The sequence below is a fragment of the Rutilus rutilus genome (genome assembly GCF_951802725.1).
Source record: "Rutilus rutilus genome assembly, chromosome: 5".
In the NCBI taxonomy this organism is placed as follows: Eukaryota; Metazoa; Chordata; class Actinopteri; order Cypriniformes; family Leuciscidae; genus Rutilus; species Rutilus rutilus.
The window spans coordinates 4,740,590-4,767,512 of NC_140213.1; the positions used below are offsets into that span (position 1 = coordinate 4,740,590).

At 38.3% G+C, this 26,923-nt stretch overlaps 1 protein-coding gene across 1 annotated transcript; it reads left to right on the forward strand.

Moving 5' to 3' along the window:
- Window positions 1-624: 624 nt before the first annotated feature.
- Window positions 625-26,666, forward strand: pid1 (phosphotyrosine interaction domain containing 1). The gene is made up of 3 exons (XM_084409071.1): window positions 625-920; window positions 15,337-15,483; window positions 22,711-26,666. Exons 1-3 carry the CDS (start codon window positions 891-893, stop codon window positions 23,197-23,199), a joined length of 666 nt encoding a protein of 221 aa, XP_084265197.1. The 5' UTR covers window positions 625-890; the 3' UTR covers window positions 23,200-26,666.
- The last annotated feature ends 257 nt before the right edge of the window (window positions 26,667-26,923 follow it).

A 26,923-nucleotide genomic window follows, 5' to 3' on the forward strand; every position in this document is an offset into this window, starting at 1 on the left:
GTTAAATCATTGTTCTAAGCAATGTTTTCTTTTCTTTTTTGGGGAGTTTGTACAAGGTTTTAGTTGTTTAAGATAAAATGAAACCGGAGAACTGTTTCACTTCCTGTAAAATGTAACATCCTTGATCCTCCAATAATAAGATTTAAAAAAAAATTAAAATAAATACGGACATGCTTTGATGAAATGCTAGAAATGCTCATTGTGATAACTTTTGTGGACTGAAATGAAAAGACGGCATTAAATGGAAATTGGGATAGTCTTTTGTACTCTATTGTGACTATATCTCAGTAAAACGGTTTCTCGCACAATAAAAATGGTTAGGCGGGACTTGATTTGTCCATCGCAATTGATTGGATCGTTGTGATTAGCTATTGGTGGATCTCATGTGAGTGACAGGCTGTCCCGCCCTCGCGCCGGTAAACACGTCATCACCAGAGAAGAGAAGAGAAGATGCTATACAAGATGGAGGGGAAGTTATTTTGATTAAAGATTACGAGGACACATGAATTAAAAAAATATATGTGCATTGCTATTTTTTTAAATAAGTAGCCTACTGCAATATTCCATAAAAAATATCAAGTTTGATTTCATGGTGACTTTAACGCCCTCTGCCGGTCACAGTCTGAGAACAACAGCAGTCGAGAGAGGGGGCGGAGGACACAGAGGAACCGAGAAAAAGGGGGAGAGAAAGAAAGAAAGAAAAGAGCCTGTGCGTGTTTTCGCAGGCGGAGTTTCCTTCTTGTGCACCGTTGGAATTCACTGTATCTGTATTTCTTTCCTCGGGATAGCTGGAGGAGACAGAAGGAGTGAGAAAGCGCCGCCAGCGAGCAGATGTTATAGCTGGACTATCCGTGTTTCCAGCCTGACAATCGAGCGTATCATCTACGAAAATGTGGCAGCCCGCGTCGGAACGACTGCAGGTAAGACTGGACGTCTCATTACTGTAAGAAACGCTTTTGATATCGGTCGTTCATTTTGGAGCCACGGCGTGCAGGCCAACCAATGGGCACACGAGCTTCTCATCCAGCAAACCTCATCCAGCCTCCATTTATCCAGATAAAATGTTACACTGGCGCTGTGTGGCTCTTCAACTTTTCCTCTGAAGCTCAGAGGTTCTGGACTGCTGCTGGGAGCCTGGTCACAAAACTGAGTTTTAACAGTTCTTTCTGAACCATGATCATGCCGTTGCAGACCCAAGGCCATTTCATAACATTGGTGAGTGTGTTTGCAGTCTATGAAATGGCTTTGTTGTGCTGGAACTCGCTGTACTTCTGAGATTCCTCAGGATGCGTTCACACAGGACTCGTTCTTCCGGTGCGTTTGCTCGTTTTTAAACACCAGGGGCCCCGTGATCATGGAAGACCAGGGGCCAGTTGCATAAACACAGCCACTATGTGAATACTGTGTGTGACCAACTAATCTGTCTAACTTTTGGGATTCAAATTAGACCAATCTATCTTTTTATGTAACAGACTTTTAAAAAAAAGTCTTAAAGAAAATAATCAATGAGTTGCTTGTAATACTAGAGGCAGTTTATGTAACTGGTCACTGGAGTTTTAAAATTGTGATTTCCAGGCCTGGAGATGTAGAAATTATTAAAATGTGTAAAAGTCATGTAAAGTCCAGACAATTACATTTTCCCTGCTGAAAAGACAAAGCTGGTTTAAGCTGGTCTTCCATCCTGGGTGTTTCAAGCTGGTGTTCTGCTGGTCTTCCAGCTTAAAGTTCCTTTAACACCTATAAAACCAGCAAATCAGCTTAAAGGGATAGTTCTCCCAAAAATCATCATTCACTCACCCTAAACTTTTTCCAAACCTGTATGAATTTCTTTCTACTGCTGAACGCAAAATAAGGAATAAACAGTTGATGGGCCCCATTGACTTTCATAGTATTGTTTTTTCCTACAATGGAAGTCAATGGGGCCCATCAACTGTTTGGTTCCATATTCTTCCAAATATATTCTATTGTGTTCAGCAGAAGAAAGAAATTCATACAGGTTTGGAACAACTTGAGGGTGAGTAAATTACAGAATCTTCATTTTTGAGTGAACCATCTCTTTAAGGCCCATTCACACTATGAACAATAACTATATTAGCATCCACACCAACACACAACACATATCATTTTATTTATTATAAGCACGCTCTGCAGTTACTTCGTCTGCCGCTTTAAATACCTGAGCTCTTTAAAGCAGGATGGATTCTGATTGAAAAAATCATTGTAAGTGATTCCTATGATATTGGTCCCCTGTGCTGTTATCTTTTTAGTTGTGTTGTTGAGCAATCTGCTATTCTTTGAAATTTCAAACAATCTTTAAAACTAAATCTTTACCTAGGCTATATCTTCCTTGATGTGAACAGGCCTTAAGTCTGTTTTAAGCCTTTTTTCCAGTTTAAGATGTGTGCTGTGTTGAAACATGGTAGCTGGTTTCTAGCTGGTCCACACTGGTCATTAACCGGTCTTTAGCTCAGCAACAAACTAGTTACCAGCTGGTGTTACCAGCTCAAAGTGTTTAAGATGGTCTTTGAAGCATGGGAGCTGGTCAGCCTGCTAATGACCAGCTTGAACTAGCTAATAACCATGGACCAGCGAGAAACCTACCATTTTCCAGAACACAGATACAGGCTTAAACTAAATATCATTCCATGGGTTAATCCTTATCCACTAATCAAAAACGACTTTAAACTCCATGGAAAAGTCATGGAAATTGGTATAAAAGGTGTGGGAATCGTGAAGTAGGCATGAGATGGACTTTGGTTATCGTTTAACATTGTATGGCGATTAGCGCAGGTTTTTAAGTCGGCGTGTCAAGTAAAAGAGTTCAAGATGCTTGCGTTCAGAACCGTTCCATCTCGCTGTTTCAGGACCGGGTTTATGCATGCAGCACATCTGGTGACAAGCTGTGCGTCTTGGTTTTTTTTGCAGTGTAGCCGTGCAGGTGAGCGACACTGGCATCCAGTTCTTGTGCATAATATTTAACCACATTTCTCCAAGCATTCGGGTTCATCCAGTTAGAAGTCCAGCAGTTACCTGTAAATCTCCTTTAAATAAAAAAGAAAAGTTCATGTCAAGTATTTGTATCTCCTGGGGTGCTGGGCTTCACGTCTCCACTGTTTGTAATATTATCCAGATGTGGAGCGGGACAGACTATGCCAGATGAACTTGCACAATCTTTCCTCACAGAGTTTGGCATGGCGACACTGATTAAATACCATAGTAAACTCTTTTGAATCTACAAAACTTGCTGTTATACGTGGCAAAATGGTTGTATTGAACCACTATAAACGATTTAAAACCATCTAACGACATCAAGTTTTTATTAATCTACCACAGTTCTGTGCAAAAGGGGGTTCAACATTGAAAGTTTTCCTTCCTGAACCAATCAAGTAGATTATATCTGTATTTCATAAGCTTAGGCTAAATTTGTTAGTCAGAATGGTTGTCAGTTATAAACAAAATCATTTATTGTGGTATTTCACTGACTTTTCACATGATTTAAACCAGCCTGTTCCTTATTAGACCACGATCCATGACCTAAATCCATTCAAGTCCCTGTTTTGAGTTAATCTCTGTTAAAACTTCAAACATGGCGACTATTTCAGGAATATGCTCAGTGCTGTCAGTGGACACCATTATCGCCATAAATAAATCGCATGCAAGGGGCCGTTTCTAATGCTTTCATACTGTACAGTTGAAAGGGTCAGGCTATGTTCATGTACTTCAAATTAAAGAGGTCATGACAATTTTTTTTGTTAATGATTAAAAAATGTTCCTTGAGGTTCAATTATATATCTTTATATTATATATATATATATATATATATATATATATATATATATATATATATATATATATATAATTTTTTTTTTTTTACAAACAAATGTGGAAAAAAGATTATTTTTTAACCCTCATTCTCTGTCTGAAATGTTCAGTTTTTTAAGGGGCGGCTCATTTAAGGTTTGTCAGTAAAGTGCTACTGTTATGATTGGCTAACGTCATTGCATAGGAAACAGTATCAACAGAAGTGGTCGACCGATATTGTTTTTTTTGATGGCCGATTTCGATATCTTATATATACAGTATATATATACCTTAAATTATAACTAAATTACAAAACAAATCCTTAAAATAAACATGCTTATACTTTAGATGGCAACTTCTTGAATCTGCAATCCTATTACAGTATTTTTCACAAATAAAGTAATTGTTTAAAAATATATGAATATGTGAATAAAAAGGAAGTAAACACTGTAACAGGGCACTCAGTATTCTGGTAATTTCGCGCGCACTAGTAATCATATTTTTTCAAATAAAGACAAGGTAACGCTGATTTTACATACAGCACACAGTGAAAACGATATGAATATGACACAGTGGATGTAACTGGATATAGCACAGTATATTTTAGTTTTTCGTAGTTTAGTTTTTCGATCGCGTTTCCTGTGAAGCTGATCTTCTGTTCGCATTCACTCACTTCGCACGGACCGACCGTCACTCGCAGTAACGCGTTTATCAGGCTACAAATGCACACTTCACAATATATCACAGCTGGATTCGATTAAATCTGCAAGGTTTGTGAAATGAAATGTTTATTAGATATTCAGATATTTGTTTAAATGATGTAGATGCGCATTTGCTGAATGTTGACGGTAAATGAGAAAGTATTTTATCCTGATTGTTTGCCTTTTCTGTTACAAATAATACAAAAGCAACGCTTTACTTTTTCACATACCATTTACTTTCTTTGTTTACCAGTTCTGTCTAACAAAGTATTAGATATGACTGACAGAATCGTAAACTAATGAAGACGGAGAATGTGAGTGAGCGCTGTGTGATCAGGCGCTGCCGTTCTCTTCTCAGGCGCTGGTGTTCTCAGCGCCGCCCGTCAAAATAAAAGTCTGGAGCGCCGTCAAAATAAAAGTCCTGCTTCTAACACATCGGCCTATCAGAAAAACGTAACGGCTGATGCCGATATTTAAAAAAATGGCAAATATCGGCCGATATATCGGCCTTGACGATATATCGGTCGACCACTAATCAACAGCCACTCGCTATTGCACGTAAGAAAGTGTTTTGAAAACATTATCCATATAAAACTGTCATTTACAGACAAAGCGTTATGAAACGGTTTGTGATGCAGCTGCTGTCAGATTCAGTGCAGTTGGCTGCTTCATCTGTCAACAAAAGTTTCTTTGCGAACTCTCCATTACACTGTTGAAGGTTCTTTCACTCTTCCATTTGTCCAGTTGTCGACAGACTCAAGTGTGTGGATATGTCAGAAACTGAACACACATCTGTATACTGTATCCAGTGTAGACCGAGTCAGTGATTATAATGGTTACATTAGCTTTTGACGCAACACACATCCATTGTAGACAGCGACTGAATGCCAGTGGGCGGGGCCTACGCTGCAATGATGTGTAACTATTCGTCGATGTCTTGCTCTGGAGGCAGTCTTATGTAAATGTATTTGCCTGAGTGATGTCACAAAATCACGTCACTCAACATCCAAATGAGCCGTTTTTGGAGCTTGATTAAATAACAACTTTTCTAACACCATTAATTTAAAACTATCAGTGTTTCCAATTAGTCGAAACATCAGTATAAAATATTGCACTTACATGCTCAGATTTGGATTTCCATGTGTTCACAGGTGCCGCGAAACACATTAATCTGCACAGTCACAGAGCAGAAGCACAACCAAAACAATGTTGTTCTGCAAAATGCATACAGTTTTGTTTTATAACTGCTAGAGAGGGCCAAAAGTTACATAGTGGACATTTAAAGACAGCTAATATGATGTCTGAATGTTTGTGGATCAGGGGTGAACTCTTTTATAATCTCATATAAAACTGGCTTTAGTAGGATTCAGTGTATTCCATGGGATGTCTTAAGAGCATTACATTAAGAAGATTTGAATCCGATGGGATTATACCATCAAACACTGCAATCAGATCTCATGATGTAACAATAGGATCTCATATCTTACAATAGCCAAAGTATAACCAGCGATTATCTTGGCCATAGTTGAAGAATACATTAGCATTAAGAGTTTTGTCCTCTCACAGCACCCCACCCAGCGTAAACCCCACTCTTTTAGATCTTTCAAGAACCAGCCTCAAGATCCAGTTGTTTTTTAGTTGACCCTTGTGGTTCAGTGACTTTGTGCAGACCAGCTTATACTGGTGTTTTCACACTTTCTTCATTTTGAAATAAGACAGAGCATGTTCTCACTTGGATGTGTGTGGTTTAGTATTCTGAAAACTGTGAAATGTTTATAAAAGGAATATTCTGGGTTTAATAAAAGATAAAGGGTTAGTTCACCCAAAAATGAAAATTCTGTCATTAATTATTCACCCTCATGTTGTTCCAAACCCATAAGAATTTCGTTCATCTTTGGAACACAAATGAAGATAGATCTGAATAAAAGCCTAAATTCAATCTGTTCATCATATAAAGCGATCAAGACTATTCAGAAAACGTGGTCTAAATTCATATGGATTAGTTCTACAATCTCTTTATGGACTTTTTGAACAGTGTCAGTTGCGTAGCTGTCAATAGAGGGACCGAAAACTCTCAGATTTCATCAAAAAGATCTTCATTTGTGTTCCGAAGATGAACGAAAGTCTTACGGGTTTGGAACGACATGAGGCTGAGTAATGTTTGGGTGAACTATCCCTTTAAGCTCAACTGACAGTATTTGTGGTGTAATGTTGACTATCACATAAAAAAAAAATCGACTTTTGGTGGAAGCAGAAACGTGAAACTTACACCTTTATGAATGCACTTCCATGCATGATTATGCACATACTGTACATAGTTCCTCTGTTAACATTTGTGTTTTATTTGTGCTGTAAAGTTCTTGCCATTTTTATGATTGGTTTAGGTGTTCCGTTGCGATGACAAAGTTGTAAAATTAGCTATAACATTAAATGGTTAGTAAGTGATCCCCCCCCCCCCCCCACACACACACTAAACTCGTTATGTTGTTTATGTCTTGTGGCTGTATAATGTTTGTTGATTGGCTCCATTCACCTCAATTATAAGTACATCACTTTATCCTTATTCATTAATATAATTTTTTTAAGAAAAGGAGCAATGAGTCTAAATAAATGTTTGTGGTAAATAAATATCCCCCATGTGAATTTATCTTAAATTGTATTGAGTCCAGAATATTCTGGATTCAATACAAGTTAAACTCCGTCAACTTGAGGGCTTGAGTGAAAAAGATATTTTTTGAGGTTTTGAGACCAACGCATACTTCAGATCACTCCTAAATTGCTGTCTAAAATAATACAGAACGTTCTGACCGGTGTAATCTCGGTGTTGCACAAACACACATTCTTAGCACCATAGATCAGGGCATCAGGGTTTCTCTGTGGGCTTCACTGTGATTTCTCAGTACTTTCCCATCAGTGATCCCAAAGACGACCCAGTACAGTTATACCAGTGCCGCCCTAGTGCCTGGCAGTGGGCTGATGTTGCAGTTAACGAAGGGATTTCATTGATTTTTCAGACAATGCAAATAAATAAGACACTAATTCTCGAGTACACCGATTCCTTCCCAACGCACTTTTCTCAAAACGCAGTGAAGCACTCTCAGTGTCCGCTGCATGGTTACCATGACTACCAGCAGGCTCTCTCTTTGTGGCGTTTCCATGGTAACGGGCATCGCTGGGTTGATGGCGATGCTCAGTCTCATTCTCTTCTCTCCCTTTCTGTGATCTGGAACCGGTCTGGTGTATTCTGTGTTTATGTTCCTCGATTTTGAGTTTATAATCCTTCGTCCTTTATAATCCGGATGATCATTTTGCAGTCATAACAACTGAAAGATGATTCCACTCCTAAAAAAAAAGACAAATTTAGCCTACTCCCCCTCATGTCGTTTCAAACCCACATGACTTAATATTTTTTTCTTTCTGCAGAACACAAAAAGAGAAAATCTGAAAGCTGTTTTCCATGCAACTCAAGCTGTCAAGCTTCAAAAATGTTGCAGAAACACCATTTAAGTGATTGGTTTGACTTGTTGTGTTATAGTCAAAGTTTTTTTTAAGTCATATGATTGCTTTGAATGAGGAACAGACTTAAAGGTCTGAAATTTAAATTCTGTCATCATTTTCTCCCACTCAAGTGTTTCCAAAGTCCAAACCTGGGGCTGCATGAATATGGGTAACCAAACAGGACCAGGGTCCCATTGACTTTAAAAATTTTTTTTTTTTTTTTTTTATACTATGGAAGTCAATGGAGCCCATGAACTGTCTGGCTACCCATATTCTTCAAAATATCTTCTTTTGTGTTCAGCAGAGTAAATTATGAACTATCCCTTAAAATCCAAGCTGTTATTGAGTTATAAACTTCAGCTCCAGTGAGATGTTAACCCGTGAGACTGGCTCATTTCAGTGAGTCATTTAGCTGAACACGACATGCGGGCGAGGAAACGTTGACAGAATTTCCATTTGTTGTTGGTGAACTATTATTTTAGATATTATTTGGTTGCGTAAGCCAGAATTATAATCATGTTGCAATGCCCAAAACAGCATAAATAATGTCCATATTGCAAATTATGCCAACATTGCAAATTATGCAAACACTGATTTATTTTTTTCCATAAATGAAATGTCATATTTGTTCCAACAGATGCAAGAAGTTCTTCTTTCCCTTCCTACTTAGTCATCATTATTTTCTGTTAACACTTAAATTTCATTTCCCTCTAAATTCCTCTAAACTCTAAAGTGTGATGCACTTCTGTCTTTGTTAAGACAGATCACTAGACAAATGCAGCAATATTTCCAGATTTGATCCATTTATTGAAAGCAACATATAGGTTTAATATTTCATGTCCCGTGACATTTGGGTTCACATCTGCTGAGGGCATCACTAGACATCCAGGGCTTAGCTCTAAATCAAATTGCAAAGCTAATTACAAATACAAATAGTTATTTTTTTCAGGACTTGTAATATTACTACTAAAGTTGAGTTCAAAATCTCAAAGAATTGAGTCCCTTTGCGTTCTCAAATAAATATTCAGTTCATTTTTAATGGGTGGAGCATGCGGGTGCAGTCCAGTCTCAGCTTGTCAGAGCTACCTTGATTTTTGACTCATAAATAAAAGAGTTAATTTACTAAAACATTCAGGTCTATCCGGAAAAGACGCCCCTGTTAGTTGCTAGTTCCCTGTCTGTCCCGTTACACAATTGCTTGTAGAAATTTCCATCCCACCTTGTTCCAGTGTTTGTCATCATTATAAGTGAACTGAAGTGAACCCACCCTCAAAGTAAAAAAAAAAAAAAAACCTTCAGTCTTTCTGTAGTTTGTTCGCATGGAGAGGAGAGATTTGGGTTTGGCATTTGAATGAAGTATGTGTTTTTGGGTGTTCTTTAAAGGATTAATTGAGTGAACTGCAGCACAATATGGCCTTATTCTGTTACAATGCAGAGTTTCCAAGAATATCATTTGGTTTCTGTGTGTGTGTTGAGTGAGTTTAGGATATTAGCTTCTCAATAGTGTCTGGCAGGACTGTCCTACAGGGTTCACAGAGAGCTTATGCTGGGGTATGTGTGGAGCCCATTTAACCAATGTATATTTTATTAGTGTGTGTGCGAGAGAGAGAGAGAGAGAGTGGTTTGTTTGAGAGTGTTTGAGTGGTCTCTTTGCGTCAATGCTGCTTGACATTGATTGGTGTTTTTAGGAAGGTGGGAGGGGCCAGCATTGCCTTTGAGGTTTTCCGCTGCCATTGGCATCTTCCCACGCCATTTTTGACGGTCTATTGTATCCTGTGGCATCAACCAATGGCAGCATGGGACCTCCTACGTGTCTGTCCTGACTTGGCCCTGGCAGGTCCATGTGAAACCCAACACAGACCCTCATAAAGTTATATGCACCCACACTGGAACTTACGAGCTTTGTCTGGACACACTCTCATTCTTAGCAACCTACCATTGGCGTATACCATCTTTGTGTGAAAGTCGGCTTTTAAATGGGCCAATAAATCGCCTTTGGAGAGCAACTGGCATTCTTCGAATCACTGAGCTGCAGGAAAATGACAATGCTGATTGGCTGCTGGCACCACAAGAATACCAAGACCAAATAATACAGTGTGAAAGTAGTAGTGCAGCTTTGCACATTCAGTATTTTTTAAATCAGCTGGTCGTGGGTTACCGAAACAAGTCAACTAATATGATCAGACACATTAACGTGAAAAAATAGCTAGATTACGCTTAGAATTAAACAGGATGCAGACACATTTTTTGTTAAAAAAATATATTTTTAGACTAATAAGGCCAATATAAACTTTTTTGAAAAAAGTTGCCTGCCAGTGCCAGCATTTTTTATCATTTTCACAAAAGTTTCATGACCCACAGAATATTTTATTGTTTGAGTGTCTGAACATGCAATAAATAACCCGTTTTATTTTAGCTTCATGCATTCTTTTTGATCAACTCTTGAATGGGGTATGTTTCATTTAAAAAAAGCAACATTTTGAGCAAAAAGCAGAGAAAATCACGTTTTTGTCAAAGACTATGTCTGGATCGGATTCAGAACGATGATCAAAACGCAGACGGAGTAGATCGAGTCCATCAACACCCCCCAAAGCTTCACAGTCCTAAAGCTCATCCTGGGTCGACATTTCATTCGGTAACGTTAGGCAGTTTTGATTTATATGCTGTTTAATGCTGATGATCGCGATATTTTACATATGGATTTGCTTATGCTATCGTTTGTTTCTGCTTCTTCTTCACGTGTCTTTTGATCTGGAGATTCTGTACTCTTTCAGAAGATGTGTCATGGCGCCCCCTACCGTATGACAGTGAAAACATGGAAAGAGTTCAAATACTTTTATATATGTAGTGAGTGACTAGATGATCATTGAAACTTACAGGGGGAAATTTTCAAAAACAAGTTTCGGCCAAACAGTTAAAGTTTGAAACCATTGGCTAAATCATTGTCAGGATGGCTACAAATGTCCCTGAAGATGAGTGGAGACGGCAAACTCATTGCTTTGTAGTTCAGTTGTGGAAGTCATTAAGTCAAGGCTTTTGGCGGCAGAACAGTGTTTTGAATTGTTGCAGATATTGGCAGACTGTTGCATTTAACTCAAAATATTCCTTTAAGGGAAAAGACTCTGTTTATGTGATTCTGACCTATATTTTTGAGTCCAAATTGCTGAGGAAGATCGCCAGAAGTCAGCTATTTGTGTGTGTATGAAATATGAGGCTTGTCAGATGTAATCAAGCTGATAGCCGCCAGAGATCTGCCTGAACCGTTTCCATTGTCTCGCTGCCTCTCTAACTCACTCCATGTTTTTCTCTTTCTGTCTCTCTGTGTGAGTGATATATGAATGACCAGAGACACTCCTGGTCTTGTTAAACCCATCATTGCAAGACAGACCCACAAACAGGCGTATAATGTGTTAAACACTGACATAGCTAGGTCCGTCCCTCACCCACACACGCAACAGGCAGGGCACACACATTTACACATGCTTCACTACTCAGCCATTTAGTTCAAATCTGATAAGTTAATTCACCCACCTTTATTGAACGCACACACAAACACTGCGTAATTTAGTGTATTTGAATTTGTGTATGTTTGTTTGACGTAGACCTCACAGAAGTAGATTAGATTCCATCTTATCTACATTTACATTCTTAACAGATACTTAGTCTACGAAAGTAACTTTTTTTTTATTATGACTGGTAACTGCTACTTATTCGACTTATTCGACAAATTTACCAATGTAAAGTTAAACGGTATTGTTTTTTCCACTGTAGAATATATTTTTATTTGCTCTGTTTTTTAATTGAGTTGAAAATACTTTTTTGTTGTTTTTATTAACATTAAGTTTTACTTACTTTTACTTCAAGATTTGGGCAAACTTTTATCATACTAGATAATTTGTTGTTGGACACACCTCGGTCCCCTTGTGGACATCGGTCCATTTGGCACTAATACACGTTGGCACTCGAGTTGATGACGCAAATGTGCCAAATAATGGAATCAAGCTTGGATTCGGACCCAGTGATAAAGCAAGTGTGAAATTCAGTGATTGCCAGCCCTGTTCCCAGAGGCACCACAGCAGTACACATTTTGGATATCGACTTGTAGTCAAGTCACTACTAATGAACTGATGAGAACAATCAGTTATGTGTGATTAGGTACTTTTGGGCAGGAACATGTTTGGGAACCACTAGCTTAATTCACTGTCAGGGTGGCATTGTGCTGAATATGAGACACTAAAGATTGTTTGGAGACAACAAACTCAGGGCATCAGTGGTTCAGGTGTGGAAGTCATTAAGTGAAGCTCATTGGTAGCAGATTGGGCCAAGAACAGTGTTTTGAATCGAACTGCAGAAGAAATTGGCAGGCATTGTGAAGACCTCAGCAGAGAGATAATGTAAGAAGAAACATTTTGGAGGTTCAAAATAAGTCTAGCGACAGCATTTTGGTGTGCTGGGAGATGGAGGACATAGACCCTAGTAAGCGTAGAAGCCATTTTTAACGTGAATGAAGATTAGGCTGTGAGAGATAGAAACACAGTCTGTTGACCGTATATCTAAAAAAAACGTTCATTAATGAACAAGAAACTCTGGAAAACATGAGAAATTTAAAAAAGAGCTCAACAGTACATATAGGGGTGTAACGGTACACAATAAGTTCACACTTTATTTTGATGGTCCACTTTTGACATTCTGCTAACTATAAGTAGCTTTGCAATTACATGTTAACTAACTCTCATCAGAAAATTAGTAGCCAGTAGTTGACTGATAGGTTAGGGTTTGGGTTAGAAGAATAAGTTGGCATGTAGTTGCAAAGTTACTTATAGTCAGCAAAATAAAGAGTTAGCCGATATTAAGCAAACAGTCTACTAATACTCTAATGAGAGTTAGTTGTGTCGAGCCGCCTTAGTGTTTCAAAAATAGCGATTATGATGCTATCAAAGTTGTGGCCCAAGCACTCCCATTCAAAAGGCAATTTGACCGAAAACGAAAATATGGTAAATCTTAAAAGTGGCGTTTCCATCCTAATCATGCTTTTAAATGAAAGCTCGCCTCGGGTAGATTCACAAAAAGACCCTAGGTTGCATTTTGGCGAGAGTTACGCTTTAACTAAAAACTCTGTTTTGGCCGTTCATTTACACGACCACGTCATTTTGTGGACCTGAAAACACGAACTTTTGGAAACGATAAAGTTGTAAACTACAAAACAAATTTCTGAAAATAGTGATGTCTGGCGCATGCTTATAACATGTTCAGTTTACTTTTTTTACAAAGTGACATCGCCAACTACTGGCCTGGCATGCATACTGCAGCATTTTTTATATTTTTTTGTGGATCCGTATGAACAAGGATAGTTTTGATAACATTGGTGTGTGTTCGCGAAAACACAAAGAAAAAACATTCCCGTTTAGCACATAATTGCCGTGTAAACGTTCCATAGTTTTAAACACAGAAAGTGAATTTAAGCATCACAACATTATATATCAAATATGACTGATAAATGAAATGGGAGCTTTCTAGTTTTGATGTGTCGCATTGTTCTTGTTACATGCAACATCTGAAAAACAGAGATGTTTTGTGAGCTCTTGTTTTTGCTGGCCACCACAAACAGAAGAGAAACTGTGGTTCTGGTCACTTAAAACTTGCTTAATAAGTTACAGAAATGAGCTTCCAGTGTCCAAGAACATGGAGAAAATGTGCCTTCCTGAAATGAGGATGTAAGTCTGAGAATGTCCCCCTCTTTCTCAGAAACTCTCTCTCTCTAGAGAGGAACCCTTCGCTCTGTAGGAGGTAAAGTTTGGAAAACAATCTCTTATTTCAGGAAGGCAAGTTTAAGGTCGACAGAACAAAAAGTTTGAGTTATCAGTGTTTTAGAAGATGCATTTTATTTTGACTTTACGGAAATGATTTGGTACATGCAAGGACAAGGAGCAAGGACATGACAATGACAGAGCATTTAAACACATAAACACATGCAGTTTTTCATGGAGGACGTCCATCCCGCCAGTCTTCTGTTGAATAAGCTGTAAATAGATCAGGTTCCTACAGTCTCTGAAGGGTTTTTTGACTTCCTGACTGAGAATAAAAATTAAACACAGTGAAAATATTATGAATAAAATTCCAGATTTATTTCAACATCTCGCCCTCCCCTGAACAGACCTTTCTTTCTTTCTTTCTTTCTCTCTCTCTGTTTTTTTCTCTCTCTCTCTGCCTCTCTCTTTATTCTTTTATCCTCAGACCACAGGAATGTTTCTTTCTCTCAGAAAGTTGTAAAGTGCTGATTCTGGGCTCAGCGTGCATTTATACATGTGGCTTCTGTCGCTCACTCAGTTCCTCTGTCTCTCACTCAGTTCACCCTCTTTCCCTTATTCTATATTCCTCCACTTTCTTCTCTCCCTTCAAAATCTTCTATCACCTATGACTATGACTCAGACTCAGATGAATCTGAACGCCCGTCATTCACCAAGTTCTACACCCTGCCCCATAAATCTTTGTTTTGTAGTACTCTCCATTTAACACATTTTACCATGTTTAAATTAAGTGTGATTCGGGAACAAATGACTCTTTTGAACTGGTTATTTTTAGTGAATCAATAGATTTGGAATTTAGAATTCGCATGAAAAAATGTTGGATGAAAACCCCAAGTTGCCTATAAATTCAAAAAATGCACTCAGTCGTATAATTTGATTTTTTTATTTTTTATAAGAATAAATGCGCATAAACTACAATGAAAACACATTTACAGAATAAAAATGAATAAGAATCCCTCGATGCACAAAAAAAAAAATCACGTGACTTTGCCTCAACAGATGATGTTATTGGATAACTGGATTAACCATCTGACCAATCTCATTGCACAGCATTTCAAATGTTGGTTTGTAGTCATATATGATGACACAGTGGCTTCCACGATTCCAGCAACTTTTATTTTTATTACAGGTATTTTGCACCAATTTCCCAGGAAGTGACTAATTTATTCTCTTGAACACATGGAATGGAAACTGTGCTATATTCGCAAATGTTTTATGTCATAATCCAATTTTGCGCACATTAAATCCGCTACTTTGGATAGAAACACACAGAGCTGTCACACATTGTATTTATTAAAAATAAATACTCTTACTCTTACAGTGGTCTGAAAGAGACAGACGTCTGTGTAATATCACACAAGTGTGCCATAAACTTTATGGAGTATGTTGGATGTTATGCACAAACAGTTCATTCATCCGTCCAGGTTGTGGAAGTGGCGTTTTACAAGTTTAAACAGAGGCACCTGTGAAGCTGTATTTGTTAAACAATGTCCAAACTGTGGCCTAAACTGAGCTGTTCTGTTTTTCAGCATTTACAGACAATGCTTAAGACCAAACTCAACGTGCTGACGCTCCGGAAGGACCCGCTGCCTACGGTGATCTTTCATGAACCCGAAGCCATCGAGCTGTGTTCCACCACTCCTCATAACAAGAACCGCGCACACACAGGATATAAGGTACAGGACCTGCTGATATCTGAGATTCAAAGAGTAGATTTTGAAGCATTTTCTAACCATCTGAATTAAAGAATGGTCCCTCCAACTTCTGCTGAAAGCCAGTTGCTTTCATTCACTCCCAAATAATGATTAATGCTCAGTGACAAATAAGAGTATCCTGTGATAAAGAAAAGGACACATCTTTAAAAAAAATCTTGTTTAAAACACATGTACATATTCTTAGAAATGTATTCATGTTGGTTTCATGTGGTTTTGAAAAAAAGTTTGAATTTAATGTCATGTGGTGCACCATCACCAACCAAGAAAAAGCTAATAAAGGTTTTTTTTTTTTTACCTTACGCCTAGGGGTGGATGATCTTACCAAAATTACATATCACTATCTTATAACAAACCGATATGAATGGCGATCTTCCCAATTTTGAGATGTACTATTGAGAATATCCAGACTGGAACAAGCCTGTTGACAGATGCCAAACACAGTATTGCATTAAACAGTCAGTTGTTAAAATGGTCATTAAACCCGGGATGTTGACGGGTATATTCTTTAAAACACTGCATAGTATGAATTAAATATACATCGATTCTTTTTAAAACGACTAAAGTTATTCAGTCAAGAGTAGTGAGTGATTTTGTATTTGTCTTTTGTTTAACATTAATGACAGACAGCAGCAAGTATTTGCATTAGGTTTTAAGACCAATTATGTCACGTTACATAATTTGACTGATTTGGTCGCTAAGTTTAGGCTTTTAAGGAGGGGCGAAAGCACACCGCTTTAAAGGAAAGGTACAGCATGCGGCGTAATGATAATTTTATCTTGATTATCACGTTTTCATAATCGTTGGAAGTCAAAATCGAAAAATTTGATTCCTCGCTCAGCCCTACTGCTGTTGAATTGTTTGTCAAATGCGTCACCACGCATGAAAGACACATGATATAATTGGGTCAGTCCAGCTATCTAGTAGGCATTGCTGTATGTTAACATTATTACGAGGACATAAAAAATCACGATCTCTTCGATTCGCTTGAAAAGTAGATCGTGGACATCTTCAAAATCGATCACGATATACAATCGCCAGATCGCCCACCCCTACTTACACCTTGAATGCATGTGAATACATGTGATCTTATTCATTGCTTTTTACTTGGCAGACAAACAGTTTTAACATTTTAATGGGTAGTCAAGCAGTCCCCCCCCCCCCCCCCCCCCCCCAAAAAAATATGCCAAACTATTTAATAAGATTCATACATAAGTGTCATACATTTAATGAGTTTTCTTATTCATTCTTCTTCATTATGATATTAGAATAGTTGTATCATCCTGACATTTTTTACTTTTTGCCCTCCAAAAAGATAAAAATGTATACATTTTTAATGCATACATTCTTTTTTTATATATTTTTTTTATATTAAATAAATGTATAGATCTGGACAGAAAAATGAGTATCATGTAATTGACCTGATTTTTAAATGTAAAAGAGATGCTCCACAAAGGCCAACACAAAGATATATCTGTGAAAATAATGAAAGTAATGGTGTGAGTTTGGCCGGGTCGGTCGGTCTGTTAGTCTGACCAGGAAACCAGTTTGGAAAACAATATTTAAAAAATTCCATTCAGTGTCACTAATAGCGTGCATATGACACGCTGCTTGATGCATTTGGACACTTTCATGTTGGTCCATCTGTCCTTGTAGAATATTGTAGAGTCACACACGCATGTATTGAAAGGAAGAACAGCCGAATAATACATAAGCTAAAAATATAGAAAATCTCTCATGGATGTCGGCCTACTAAAGAAGCTGCGGTGTTGTTGCCATGGATACCTCAGCATCCATTCATGGCAAAATGCTGGCTAAGACAAACACAGAGCATCTCCTCTCTGTCTGTCTATGTCTTTGTCATGCTCCTTCCACCTCACTAGCGTTTCTCTTTCTTTCTTTGTCTTAAAACGCTGTAGGTCCCGGCATAATTTATGCCACATTTCTAACATTAAAGGAATAACTGTGGGCACATATTTGCACTCAGTTGAAAAATTTCACATATTTTCATCTGTGTATTTTAACATGGACCTCAGAGAATATAAAGCATCTGGCCTACCCCAAACTCACTCGCACACACTCGACCACAAGCGTGTCTACAGTTTTGGGTGTAGACCGGTTTTATAATGATTCGCATTTTTCTTGAAATGGCAAGAGCCGTTTTAACCGATGTGCAGTCCGATGATCTAACAGACCACGTGTTCTTGCAGGAGAGGAGCTGTTCGAGAGAGTTAGTGATAGAAAGACGGACAGAAAGAACGACCTAATCATCCTTTGAGGCCCTTTGATTATGTAACAACTCAACAAAGCTAGTCTATATGCTGTTTCCATGGCGATCGGCTCCGCTCAGTGTGTGTGTGTGTGTGTGTGTGTGCTTGCTTCTCTCTAGGCATACATGAAATGTCTGCTCTGTTTAAACCAGTGTTATATTAGTATCATTGAGATACTATTATATATATATTTTTTATACAATTTGAATTAGTTTTTATAAAAAAAAACTTCACTTTAATTTTAATTAGTTTTAGTAACTTTGTTGGGTGTTTTTGTCATTTTTATTATTATTATTTCTTTAATATTTCGATGTAGTTTATTTGATTTAATTATTTTAGTAACAGTGTTTTTTTTAATGGTTTTAGTTAAGTATAATAACTCTGGATTAAACCCTTTTTTTGTTCCTGTCCTTAAAGGGATAGTTCACCTAAAATTAAAATGAAGTCATTATTTACCCACCCTGGTGTTGTTCTAATGCCATATGCCCTTCTTTGTTTTCTCGCACTGTATAATGACAGCGCACCTTGCTCAGCCGCTCCAGCAACGAACGCAACCCGGAAAAACTATCGGTATGGATTTTTGCCAATAACCGACGGTTCCAGAAATCGGTTATCGGCAAAACCGATCAATCGGTCAGCCACTACTTTAGATCGGGCTCGATTATTTCTGTAACGGCTGAGTTTCACAACAAGATTCTGTTGCGATTGTTGCTGTGTCATGACAGAGGAAACTGACTGTAAAAGACGTTTATGCAACTCTGAGAATGCAACACGCATTATTTTTTGAGTTCTGACAAATTTCGAAAAGCAATGACGCACGAAATTGAGCTTGTGTAGCTATTAGCATCTGCGTTCACGTACGTGTGTGTGTGTGTGTGGAGAATGTGTCTGGACTTCAGCATGTAGCAACACTAAGAGAGGGTGACTCATAGCATGAGTGTTTGTGTTTGTACTAGCGAATCGACATTTACATGCTTTTTTGTGAGAATGTGTGTTTGGTAAGAGTATATTTCTGCGTGTGTTAGTCCTGTATGTTTGTGAAAGCCTTCATTATGGAGTCAGAGGTGAAAGATTCATTCAGTGTTTACAAAGTCTGTTCTGTGTGCTGTTTACACACGCACACCTTCTGTTAACAAACATAGTCACACACACACACACACACACACATGCACACACAGACCAAATATAGTCAACACTTCCCCTCAGAACAAACTTTCTCTGGCTTAAGCACACAAACGCACTCTTTCACATACACACGTGTGTGTGTGTGCACATGCCCTCATCGTACAGCTGCGTCAGGGGACACATGCGCCTCTCATTCTGGAATCAGGCAGAACATTAACATCCCGCTCTAGAATGCCGAGCTGGTGAAGAATTCCTTTTTTTTTTCTGAATTATGCATGAAGAGTCTTGAACAGCAGTTGTCGTTTGATGCGCTGCCCCCTGCTGGACGCATGAATCACACGCCAGGGTTTTAAGAATGTGTACTGGAAAATTGTGTTGTTTTGTGACTGATTTTCATGTATTTATTGATATTTAATTGGTCTCTATAAAGTAGGGCTGGGCAATGTATTTAAATATGTAATTATGCACTTTTTATGTTGCCGTTGTGTTTCCCAAAGAGTGTTCTACTTTCCTACAATCAAGTTTAAAAAAGAAAAAAATTATACATGTTATTTTAAATTCACTCGTTTTTAAGTATTTAACAAGTATTTAAATAATACTTTTTTATTCATTGATTGTATTTAACTTGTTTAAGGGTAAAGAATGTCACTCAGATGGTCACACCATTGGACAAGGCAAAATAACATGTTGGGAATTTAAGAATGAGTTTTGTCAAATAATAAACCATTTAAAATATCTCAATAAAATATGATTCTTCTGGAATAAAAATAAATTTTTCGCAGTAAATGCATTAACATCAATAATATTTTATCAAAAGGCTGAAGAAATTGTTATTTCTAGCTATAACACCCGGCCCTTGGTATAAAATAGTAAACAAGTGAATCACACACATAGTGAGTAACTGTGGCCACATGTTGCATAACAGTGTTCAACAAACAACATTGTTTCTCCTTGTACTTTGTGTAGGTGTGTGTGCGTGTGGCTCAACTGTTCATGCAAACCCACTGATATGATATTTTGTTGATTTACAATTCACAAGTGTGTTTCATAGGCCACCGCATTTGCATATTATTACTGTCCTGATGTCCGATTAATGAATTGCGCAATATTTGGTACTTTGAGAGCTGGGCATCAGACATCTGGAAGAGCTGCTATATTGTTGGAAAGCTCTCGGTCGCCTGCGGAGGAAAGAGGACGGAGAGATGAATGAGCGCTCTGTTGCTGTCTAGACTCTGTGGTGACTGAGAAGCATCAATCTGCTTCAGTGTTTGAGGATTTCTCACAGTTTCCACCTGAGGAGTTCACACACACACACACACACACACACACACACACACACACACACACACACACACACACACACACACACACACACAGACAGTCCCACCCAGGAACAGACATAAAGAATGACTTGACGAAAGAGTGAGGATCAGGATTATTATAGTTTTTAAAAGAACACCCCTTTTATTATTATTTTGGATTTAATCTTTATATATATATATATATATATATATATATATATATATATATATATATATATATATATATATATACTTTTTTTTTTTTTTTATGAGAAATCCAACTTCCTGGTGTTATTCTGAACAAATAATCTGTGCTGGTGGTTATTCCAAAGAAGTTTTTTGTTTAGTCAAAACATATTTGCTCTAAACTTGCTCTCCTTCTTTTAAAGTTGATCTAGTCTGTTAAAAGTGCAGTTTCAGTTCATATTTTTAAAACGATATTTCTGGAGAATTTTCTCGGTCAGCCATTTTATTTTATTTAAATTTTTTTGGGCTAAAATTTTGATACATTGATTAAATTTGTTAATACACACTACCGTTCAAACATTTGGGGTCGGTAAGATTTAAAGAAAAAAAATGTGTAAGAAGTCTAGTATTCTTACCATGTCTGCATTTATTTGATCAAAAATACTGTAAAAATTTGTATTGTAATGTTTTCCTTTGATGCAAAGCTGAACTCTTCAGTGTCACATGATCCTTCAGAAATCATATGCTGATTTGCTGCTCAAGAAACATTTCTGATTATTATCAATGTTTAAAACAGTTTTTTGCTGCTTAATATTTTTCTGGAAACTGACACTTTTTTACAGGATTCTTTGACGAATAGAAAGTAAAAAAACAAACAAAAAAACAGCATTTATTTGAAATAGAAATATTTATATATATATATATCAACTTTTGAACAGTAGTGTACTTTTATTTTATTTTTAACCAACAGTACTTGCACAGTTGTTCTTGTTGTGGTAATTGTGTTCATTTTGGATAATAAGGCTTAATGTTATCCATCAGGTATTGGGAAACACACACACACACACACACACACACACACACACACACACACACACACACACACACACACACACACACACTCTCATCTGTTAGTCATAGTGTAGTGAGGGTCTTCTTTCAGGTCTAATGTTTTCCAACACTTCATCCAGAAGAGAACACTCATCCTCTCTCTCTCTCTATCTCTCTCTCTCTCTCTCTCTGATGTAAATCGTTTTCAGAAGAGAAGAGCTATTACTGGCATTTCCTCTCCCGGCTCGCAGCAAGGCCTCATCTTTCTGTTTCAGACACAAGAGAAAGAATGAGATTAAGAAAAACCAAACGCATCTGGAGAGAGACGGACTATATTAGAGTCGTGTTCATAAGAGGAATGACTTTGCATTCTTCAGTCGGTCTGGTATGAGATTCTCCTAGTACAGCACAGATGTTTGTACCATTGCTTGTCTTCAAGGTTTGTTCAGTCTGTTAAGCAATACAAACTATTTTGTTTAATTGCATTCTCTAAAGAAGGTTAAAGCAATGGGAAGGAGAGGCGCTGGCCAGAATTAGACCTTGTGGTTGCAGACTAAACAGAATGTCTGGAAGAGGAAAACACACAGCCAGACAAAGTTTTTTTTTTTTGTTTTTTTTTCTGTAGTTTCACATTTTCTTCCCAAACTCTTGCCAAAAGCACACACATTCAAACACAAGAACAGGTATTCTCAACTACTCATTTTACTTTCTAACTGATTTGCAAACAACAACTCTGGGCCAATGACATATAAGAATGTGATGAAAAACCTCTAAAAAGGCAAATCCGTGGAAATGTACTTTTATGTATTCTTGTTGGTTTCGTACGTTTTATGATTTAAGAACACGTGAAGGGGTGAACCATCAAGTAACATAATAAGAAATGTTTCTTGAGCAGCAATTCAGCATATTAGAATGATTTCAGAATTCAGCTTTGCATCACATAATTAAATTACTTTTTTAAAAATCAAATATAAAAGTTATTATAAACTCTAATAATATTTCACAATATTACTGCTTCCTTTTACTGTAAATCTAATTAAATAAATGCAGCTTTAGTGAGCAGAAATGATAAAAAATCTCACTGACCCCAAACTTTTAAACATTAGTGTGTTTTATTTATTTTATCGTGGCGATGAAATGTCCACTTTCCACATCTTAGTGTTGCAAATGTTAGTAATATTTTTACTAAAACTTGACACTTCACTACTTGATATCCTTTTGAATAAATAATAAGAGAATAAATTATATAAATGAGAAATGGAATACTAGTAAAAAAAAATTAGCATAATACAAACGAACAGTAAATGGAGTAGGGCAAAAAATATATACATATTCAGTAATAATTAATGCCAATATGTTTCAGAATATTTTATTCAAACAAATAAGCATTTATATTTATTTGAGTCTTTCATTTTACATATGGGCATTTGCATGAATCCGTACACAATTCATCTTTTCACTTTTTCTGCTTTTACCAGGTGAACTACCTTGGCAAGGTGACGATTTCCGGCACTCACTTCCTGTCGGGCTGCACGGAGTCGGCTGTGATGGGATTATGCGACACAAAGCGGACATCTGTCACTCACGACGACTCCATCACCTCCAGCAGCGCCATCCTGGAAATCCGTCCCTTCCAGGTACGACTGCATCACCAGGACGGGCGAGGCGAGGCCACGGTTGCCATGGACACCTTCCAGGTGGCCCGCATCGCGTACTGCACGGCGGATCACGACACCAGCCCCAACGTGTTCGCGTGGATCTACCGGCAAATCAACGACGATCTGACGTTCCAGATGGACTGCCACGCCGTGGAGTGCGAGAACAAACTAGAGGCTAAAAAACTGGCCCACTCCATGATGGAAGCCTTTAAGAAAACCTTCCACAGCATGCGCAGCGACGGACGCATCCACAAGAGCGGCTCGTCCGACGAGTTCCCCGAGGAGTTGAGCACACCCGACGATGGCTGAGAGAAGGCCTAGGGGTCGAGGGGAGGGAGGTGGGGGAGGGGTTGGGAACGGGAGGCGAGGGAGCGCAAGTGTGAATGCGCTCTTTATGTCTTTGTGCCATAATAGAATATTCAGAAAAATAACAAAACAAAACCTCAACAAAAAAGAGAATGGAAACGGTGACAACAAAATTCAAACCACAAACCAAGAAACTAGTCTGTCTTTTTTTTCGATTTCGGCTGCCAGACAGACATGCCCATTTTACAAAAGCATCTGAGCGTCAACATCATTACGAAGAACTTTAAGACGGTCACACTCCCACTCGAAAGCTGCTGGGTTTGATATGGCGCGAGAGAAGTGGCAAGAACTTGCATCTGTTATTCTCCTTTCGTTTAGCCAATCGAAACCTTGGGCCTGTCCACCTTTTGTTTGGGGACCTGGGAATTCCTGATGTGTGTGCGGAAATCTTTTATGTCATTTTTTTTAGATAATGCAGAGATGTGTTTCCTCTGCGAAGTTGAGAGTAAAATTGTATAATTTTGATATTTATGGCAGGCAGCCAGCCAAGGGCATTCCTTTACCTTTATCGGGCCATAGTAATGATAGGGACCACGCATCGATTTATTTAGTTTTTTAAGATACCAAAAGTCATTGTGTGTGTGATCTAGGGTTTGTCTGTCTGCAGCTCATGAGCCTTTGAATAACTATGGAACAGGTTCTCTGCTACAAAAAGCTTCTAGAAGCCAAGTGTGCTTGTCTCTCCGGTGTAGTTTAGTGTGTTTGTGTTCTCGAACAGAAAATACTAGCGCGTGTGTTAAATGAGATGTTGAAAGCGAGACGTTCGGTATGTTCGCTTGCAGGTCTATAGGTGCGGTCGCATTTAAGGCCCATTCACACCAAGAACGATAACTATATTAGTGTGTACACCAGCGCACAATATCATTCTAAGGGTGCGTTTACACGACAACGATATGCAGAGGTTTTCCACGTACAGACGACACCGTTGTCAAAACGATCCCCATTCACACGGATCCGCGAAAACGAATTAAAAAAACCTGTATTCTGCTTCCAGGCCATTAGATGGCGATGAAACACTATAGACTGAACACGTAATACGCATGTGTTTTAAGATGTGGTTTACGCATGTCTTGCGTTTTTGTTGTTTACACGGAGACTGTTTTCAAAAACTTGCACTTTGAAACCCGCGTTTTCAGGCACACAAAACGTCGATGTCGTGTAAAAGACCGGCCAAAACGCACAAAAAGTTTTACGTTTTTCGTTGAGAAGTGTCTGCCGCTTTAAATGCTCGAGCTCTATAAAGCAGGATGGATTCTGATTGGCTGTGAATGTTTTTAATCTCGCTCATTAGCTGGAAAGAATCGTTCTGGAAGTGATAACGTTTCTCTGTGCCGTTATCATTATAGTTGTGGTGTGGACTAGAATGAGTTTTGGAACGTCATAGTTGTCGTCCTTGGTGTGAACGGGCCTTTACTGTTGCTCTGCTAATTTTGCGAGCGAAATCCAGTTATTCCTGTAGGAATCTGTGATCGGGAGTTTCGTGTGAGGGCGAAAAGATTCCCCATGAAGATTTTGCTCATGTTCGAGTTGGTCACGAGAATCACAACGCTGACCAACAGAAAGTTGCTTGTTTTGAAAATTAATTCTGTGTGAGCGGCGCGTCAAACATCTCACTGCTATTAACGATGGACAACATTTTGCTCATGAACAGAAACTCTTGGTATCGGGCCTCTGTTTGCATACAGGGTTTCGGGACGTCTTTCCGATGGGTTTGGAGAGAGTTGTGTGGATGTTTGCGCTGGGAGAGGAAGGACCCCAAAAGCATAGCTGTCCATAGAGTGCCTGTCTCTTACCCCCATGCTGAATGTATGATGTCTCTTGTGCTGCAAGCGCTATATATGTACTGGTACTAAAAGCCTTGTTTGATTTATTATTTTAGATTTTTTTTTTTTAAATATACATTTGTATTTGCAGGTAATTTGGGAGCTGTATAATGGTTTAGAGCAGGGGTGTCAAACTCAGTTCCTTGAGGGCCACATCTCTGCAGAGTTTAGCTTCAACCTTAATTGACCTATCGGTAAGCCCCTCCCCTCGAACGCTGATGAGCCAATGGCAGTTGAGTATCAGTTGCACAGAGACCGGAACTCGGACATCTTTAGGTTTCAGCGCCATAGAGAAACGTTTGAAGAGCCGAAGCTCTCATTGGTTTGATGGTGTTTATGCTACAAAAATGGTATACCGATGGGCCTGGGGTACGTGTAACACTGATTCCAGGTATCCTGAGAGGATGGGCAACGTAATATATTTTATTCCATTTCTTAAACCCAAACAAGACAGAGCAAAATGTCTGCTTTGGATTAAGCTGTGTATTAATCCAATGATGTGACCTGTAAACCTTCGCTTCCAAATTAATCTTGTTACCCCACCATATTTATTTTAAAATCTTTTATATATCCCTCAATGGCATATTTAAGTCCCACATGAGTGGTCCTTCTGAGTCCAAAATGTATCAAAAACATCTTGGGACAAGGTTTTCACACTGACAGCTGTCATTGAATGACAGTTAGCAACTCTGATTGTTTTTCCGAGTTAGCAACAGTAACTAAGGGGGGCGGGGCTTACCGATAGGCCGATTAAACGCACCAGTCCTTCAGGCTGCAGGGATGTGTGTTGGAGCAGGTTGGAACTAAACTGTGGCCCACCAGGAACTGAGTTTGACCCCCTCTGGTTTAGAGAGTCACTTTTTGTACAAGATGCCAAGACACGCGTGTTATTTTGGCTCAAAATGTAACGCATGCGTGCTCATACACGCGGTTCCACTCGCCTGTGAAAACCCTGTTATGGGGATGATGGATTGTGGAGCAACGAGCAAACGAATAAACAGACTATTTTGAATTCCGATTTTGAGTCTGATTCTAATTCGGATTGGGATTCTGTTGGAGTGCGTCTGGATTTGGGAAGATACCTTGAGAAGTAAGCATTTATAAATATAAAGAAATATATATATAAAAAAATATATATACAGTGTATTTGAAACTCATTCGATAAGCTTATGTAAATACAAATGTATCCATTTTTTTTCCTTTTAAATACTGCATTAAGTGTTCAATATTTTTGAATAAAGTGACAAGCACCATTAAAAGAATCAGTATTACGGCCAACTGTGAATTTGGATCGGGAGCGGAGGGCAGCCTATAGCGTGAGTGATGAAATGTCGGGAGAGGAAGGATGAGTGTCTCGTTGTTGTTGCTGTTGTTGTTTTTAATTTGTAAAATTGTAGATGAACGTTCTCACTACATGTCTTAATGGCTCAGACTCGCTTTAATGTTTTGAAATGTTACCATATGTGTTTTTTTGTATGCTGTATTTGCAAAGATAAAAAAGATACAGTATATATAAACAATTTACCAAGCTAAGTTGTGTTTTGTCTTATTATTATTGGCCTTTTTATTAAAATGTCATTGATCATAGAGTCTGCTTGTGGTGGTGTGTATGGGTCAGTTGTGCACACATTGTGGGGAGAAACCAGCATTACCCACTAGTTTATTGCACATACAAATGTTGTAATTAAAATGTGTAATATATGTATGTGAATTAATCTACAAAAGGAGCTATAATAAGTCTCTCTTCCCACTAAAAAACAGTCGAGAGATCTGCTGCTACAGCTGCTCTTCTCTCCTCAGTCACTAGGTGGCGTCAGAGTCCAACAGAAACTGGCACAATAGGA